Raw genomic sequence first — 6,067 nt, forward strand, 5'->3', positions numbered from 1 at the left:
CGACTTCCCCCAAAGAATTTTGGGAACTGTAGTTTGCCTCTCGCAGAGCCACTGCTTCACAGCAGCTTTTAACAAACTACAATTCCCACACTTCTTTGTGGGAGGTCTTGTGCTTTAAATGAGCTTTGGATGTGCTATCCATGTATGGTGTGGATCTGCCTTTATGTTTCTAAAATGTTTGGGGGGGGCGAGATAGCCGTGGACGTTTTCCTGCAGAGGTTGCACCCCCGTTTTGTGGGGCCAGCACGTTGGGTTCCCTGCCCTCACTCACCTGGCCTTTCTTTGCCCCCCAGGGCAGAGCAGATTGCCAGCCTGGAGACGGTCCTCAAAGCCACGTCGGCAGCCTCCTCCGGGGCGCGTGCTGAGTTCTGGAAACTGCGGGGCCTGCGGGGCACCAAGCGGAACCTGCGGAAGAGCCGAGAGGACCTGTCTGCCCTCACCAAGCAAGGCCACTACCCGCCGTACGAGAAAGTCATGCTCAAAGAAGGTGAGGAGACTCCTTACAGAAGCCCCAAGAGAGTGGGGGAGGGGGCAGCGCCATGAGTCCAGTGGTGTTGCTTAGGGCCGGTTCTGGGATTATGTTTTGAAGCCAGCGTGGGTAGTGGTTAGAGTACTGGACTGGGACCTAGCAGACCTGGGTTCAAATCCCCCTTCAGACAAGAAGCTCGCTGGGCCAGTCGCTATTTCAGCGTAGCCTGCCTCACAGGGTTGTTGTGAGGATAAAACGGTGAATGGGAGAAGAACTGTGCACACCACCTTGAGCTTCTTGAAGGGAAGGTGAACTATAAATTGGGATGAATAAATAAATAAAACTCCTCTGTCTCTTTGCCTTCCTTTCGCCGGTGCAGCAACCTTTAAACGGCCGGTGGTGATTCTGGGCCCCATTGCCGACATTGCCATGGAGAAACTGAGCACCGAGATGCCAGATCAGTTTGAGATTGCCGGTGAGCCTTCCCTCGATCCCAGTGCAGCGTAGCGGGTTGAATTCGGGTCTCCAGGCGTAGTTCGGGTGCAACAGAAGTTGCCAGCCTGTTTTAGCCTTGTGGAGAGCATTCTGGAGTTTTGAACGAGTGCTCTGGGCACCCCTGTCCTTGGGTCGCATCCCCCTGAGACGGAAAGAGACAGTTTGGATGCACGGACCCCCCTTTTCCAAGGCCTCTGGGTCAAAGTCAGAGCTAAGATTTGGCACAGCGCTACAAATTGCATTCTTAGAAAATTCAACTGGTTGGAAACAAATCCTTTTTCGCTTCACCTTAATATCATCCTTTTTAGCTTTGCCTGAAATATAGCTCAAGTTACAGGACCCACCCTATTCTTCAGGTTGTAAATAGCTTTACCTGTTTTTAAGCGTGCATTTGTGTGTGGGGTATGTGTGCGCGCAAATATAACTGGGGGAGGAAAGGGCAAACAGCAAAAATATTCCATGAATCTTGACTTAAACGTGTAAATTAATAGATGGTCCGTATGTCCAAATAACCGTCCAAAGGAGGTTGGTGATCATAAGCTCTGCGTGCCAACATAAGAAGGGCCGTGAGATATTCAGACCACTGAGTAGCAGATGTATTTCTGTAGGGTTGCAATATAAATCTCTTTGCAACCGCAAAGAGGGTCGGCTTTTGTTGTCCGTCTGACAGGAATATAATTGAAGAGTCTGTGAACATCTGCAGATGTTGATATTATTTTAACCCACCTTGGGACCTTAGGGTGAAGGGCAAGTTAGAAATGTAATAATAACACTTGTATCTCAGTCTATAAGTGTATTAGTTTGAAATTGTTTCTTTAAAAAAAAAGTTTTTATTTCTCATTTTCAAATCAGTAGTAAGAGATAAGCAATTTTTCTGTTCCTCCCAGAAGACTATGAGTCATTGCCCCAAATAGTTGCATTCAAGCATGTTTAAGGTTGCTTTTTCCACCTTAAAAACCTTAAAACTTAAGGGTGCTTTTTGGCAGTAGGAGTGGTCTCTGCTGATGATGTCACTGCCCCCTTGAAATTTATTTATTTATAAATATATTTGTATACCGCTGTTTCATTTAAAAAACAAACGTCAAAGCAGTTTACGATTAATAAAGTGCAGCAAGAATTGCTTTTACCCATAGAATTGTTCTTCATTGTTTTTATATATGGAATTGTATAAAATATATATGTATATATTTTAAAAGGACAAGAACAAACAGAATTAAGCTGAATTAATTTGCAAACTATAAATTACAATCAGGAGCGGGTAAAAACATAATTCCATATACATAATCAAAAGATTTTTTTTTTTGTCTTACTCATTTTGAACATTCTAGGTGTGCTACATTACCTGACCAATTTGTTTCATTTATTCAGGGAATCAGACTTTACAACTGATTAGCTGAACTCACTCCCTGATTCCCTTTATGCAGTTGCCACATTTTTTTCCTTTTCAAATTTTTTTTTTTAAATTCAAATCTGTTCTCGTTGGATCTTAACAAACAGTAGCATTGAAAGAATGAAATAAAAGGACGTGATTCAAATTTTTAAAATGGAATTGTTTTTCGTGTTGATGTTTTTGCGGGAAAAATTGCTTTGAGATATTTTAGGGGAAGCCATACGGAAGTGAAATCCAATAAATAATACCTCTTGCTTTCTCTTATCTTTAGAGAGCGTGGTCAGAGAAGGCGGTTCAGCCAAGGTTATCAAGCTGGACTCCGTTTGGCAAATTGCGAAACAGGTTGGAAAGCTGGGTGCATTGCTAAGGGGTGGCCGAGGGAAAGGGTGTACAATTCACAGGCAAAGACGAACGCAGGAAACTGATTTATACCGAGCTCCTGAGCTAGATGGGCCTGTGGCCTGACTCTGTAGTCTGATGTTCCTTTGCAACAAAGACAGTAATTGAGTTTGTCTTGAACTATGAACACGCAAACTCTGCCTTTTTAAAATCGGCCTTTGATCTGAGACCATGAAGTCCGGGATCTTTACTTTCTTTTTAAGGAAAGGGCTGTAGCTCAGTGGCAGAGCACCTGTGCTGCACACAGAAGGTCCCCAGTTCAATCCTTGATAGCCCTCTAGATGGGGGGAACTGAATGACTGAATGTGGCCCTCAGGACTCTCACCTGCCCTGTTTCATACCATCCTTGAGTATTTTTGCCTGGCTGTGATGTGTCCTTGGTCTGTAATAATGCCCCTTCCTTGCCTAGATGGACAATAGAGGGGTGTGTGAGTGTGCGTAGAAACTTGCAAATATAACATTTTCATGCATGAGGCCCCTGGAAATCTGCTCAGAAGGGAATGCGGCCCTCAGGCTAAAGAAAGCTCCTCGCCCCCAGTGCTCAGGGCTGATGAGAGCTGCAGAATCCAACAATATCTGGAAGACACCATGTTTGCAGCGCCCCAGGTGAGCCGATAATATTAGACAGGCGAATAGTTTGACGAGCTCGCTTTCTGCTTTGCCCACCCTTTCCAGGATAAACACGCCTTGCTGGACATCACCCCCGAAGCCGTAGAGAGGCTCAACTATGTCCAGTACTTCCCCATCGTCGTCTTCTGCGAGCCGGACAGCCGCCAGGGCGTCAAGGCCATGAGGCAGTGGCTGGCCCCCGACTCCAAGAAGAGTTCACGCCGCCTCTTCGCCCAGGCCACCAAGATGCGCAAAAACTGGAGCCACATCTTCACGGCCACCATCAGCCTGGCTGGAGGCTCCAACAGCTGGTACCAGAATGTCAAGGACATTGTCCGAATCCAACAAGCCTGCCCCATCTGGATGACGGAAGAGCAGGTGGGTGTGTTCTGTGTGTGCGGGACAAGATTTGAACTCGGCTCACCTCCGATGCTGATATTGTATCATGCTGATGCTTTTTTTAAAGAGTTGTTGGTTTCTGATCCATTTCCATACCTGATTATTATTACTATTATTATTATTATTATTGGAACTTTGTATTGTACATTGTTAAATACTTAGCTTTTAACTTATCTGTTTGCATTTTTCAGCTTGCTTTTAATTCCTGGTTTTCTTTGCAATAATGTCCATCTGGGTTGTATTCAATTGAGTCTTCCTCAAAAAAAAAAAAGACCCATTGAAAGAAATGAACCTAGGCTAGTCATGACTGTTCACTTCAATGGGTCTACCCTGAGTAGCGTTAGCATTGAATAGCACCCAATATATTTTGGAAGGCTGTCTGTTCTCTCTGTATTTGGACCCCTCTTAAGACAAGACAACCAAATGTTTTGTGTGATGGTTCCTGAAATCAAGGAGCAGTGTACTTCCATGTTTGGATACCATTTGGACACCATTTTGACTCAAGATGGCGGACGGCACCTTTCAGAACTGCCCTGATGTTGAAACTGCACTGATTTTTTAAATTGTTTCTTAAAATTCTCAAGCAATGCTGGGTATGAGACTGCTAGTATATTTGTAGTTCATGTAAACCACTCAGTTGTTTTTATAATTAAGTGGCGTACAAATTATCTTAATTCAACTCAACGTTTTTTCCTCAGGTGGATGCTTCAGCCGAGGAAAGCTTGGACCTGTTGAATCAACCCTCACCCACCACCCCAGGCTACCTGACCTGTGACAGCCGTGCCAACAGTGACTACGAGGAGACAGACGCGGAGGGTGAGCCTTATATGGACCAGGATATTGAAGAGTCCTATCAGGAGCCAGCCCTGGCCCGCTCCTCAGAACCCACCGAGGAAAACCCTGAGCAGGACCTGAATGAGCGTGTGGCGGCCGCTTTGGCTTATCCTGTTGAGTCGGTAAGGAGAAATAAGCTCCTAGAATTGTGTAGTCGGAAGGGGTATCTTGGAGGTCGTCTAGCCCAACCCTCTACTCAGTGCAGGAATCTTGCAATTATATCATCCCTGACAGGTGGGCCATTCAGCTTCTTTTTAAAGTATCTCCAATGAAGGAGAGTCCCCTGCCTCCCACAGCAGCCTATTCTCACTGTCCAAGAGCTCTTACTGTTGGGAAGTTTTCCCCTCTAATGTTTAGCCAAAATGTACATCCCTGCCATTTCCATTGTAGAGAATATAGCCTGTGTGCCTACACTGCAGGGGTAGAATGTGGTGGGAGATCAAGGACTGTACATGCTTCCCTAGAGACTGGGCATTCCTTCTTTGCCTCCAGTTCAAACCCCAAGACCCCCATCTGTGCAATGCTTTTAAAGCAATATCCTGCCACTTTAAGCAGTCCTGGCCTCCCCCCCCCCGAAAGAATCTGGGAAGCTGTAGTTTAAGGGTGCAGAAAGTTGTTTCCCCTCACAGAGCTACAATTCCCAGAATTCCCTGGGAAGAGGGATTGATAGTTAAACCACTCTGGGAAATTGTAGCTCTGTGTAGGGATTTGTAAGTGCCTTGGGACAGAAAGCTGCCTCTTCTTAAAAAAACAGAAAAAACACCCTTACGTTATTCTCCAAAAATGCCACATTTATTGTTCTAACGTTAAGTGCTCCTGCTAGAATGAACTTCAGAGCTGCAGTTCTTACCTGGTTGTTTCCTTTTGCTCTCTCCCAGCACGATGGCGACCAACAGCCTCAAGGACAGTGGAGACACAACTATATCAGGTAGCTAGCCCCTACCGCATTTTCAGATCCTGGGGTACAGCAGGGGAAAGGCTTAGAAGCGCAGCCACAATCAGGGTGTGGGAGGTATGTCGAAGGGCTGTTCTGGGGGAAAGACTCCCTTGGAAGGTTGCCCTTTGGTGCAGCGAGGCCAAGGGACCGTGCGAGGTGATGAGCAGGGGGTGGCGGAGAATGGCTGGGACTGTGTTCACTAGGGTTAGCCTCACAACATCTCTTGTTGTTTGTGGCCCTATGACAGCCTCAGGGAAGCCCTCCCAGTCACTCTCCATTTCCAGAAATTTCAATTTGTCCTTGTCTAGAACCGTCTTGTCCTTGCCACGGGCAGGCAAGTGGCTATTGCCATAGCCTGCTTGAATTTATTGCCTCACTTTTAAAATGCATTTCTATTCTGTTAAAAAAAAAAGACTTCTATATGTGCTCAAACATGCACCAGCTATTGATATATTATGGTCTAGCAGTTCCTGTACCCCATTTCAACCCCCCTCAAATGTGCTTGTTTACCGTTGCCTTTTGTTTTTAAGCCTCA

At 45.8% G+C, this 6,067-nt stretch overlaps 1 protein-coding gene across 6 annotated transcripts in view; it reads left to right on the forward strand.

Moving 5' to 3' along the window:
* TJP3 (tight junction protein 3) overlaps nt 1-6,067 on the forward strand; it is a 34,344-nt gene that overhangs the window by 26,032 nt on the left and 2,245 nt on the right. For all 6 annotated transcript variants that reach the window (XM_061602091.1, XM_061602093.1, XM_061602092.1 and 3 more), the window contains 6 exons: nt 294-487; nt 849-944; nt 2,626-2,696; nt 3,429-3,740; nt 4,460-4,717; nt 5,474-5,523. In XM_061602091.1, the coding sequence (XP_061458075.1) occupies nt 294-487; nt 849-944; nt 2,626-2,696; nt 3,429-3,740; nt 4,460-4,717; nt 5,474-5,523 (981 nt within the window). The remainder of the gene's footprint in view (nt 1-293; nt 488-848; nt 945-2,625; nt 2,697-3,428; nt 3,741-4,459; nt 4,718-5,473; nt 5,524-6,067) is intronic.

This window comes from Rhineura floridana, chromosome 18, assembly GCF_030035675.1.
Source record: "Rhineura floridana isolate rRhiFlo1 chromosome 18, rRhiFlo1.hap2, whole genome shotgun sequence".
In the NCBI taxonomy this organism is placed as follows: Eukaryota; Metazoa; Chordata; class Lepidosauria; order Squamata; family Rhineuridae; genus Rhineura; species Rhineura floridana.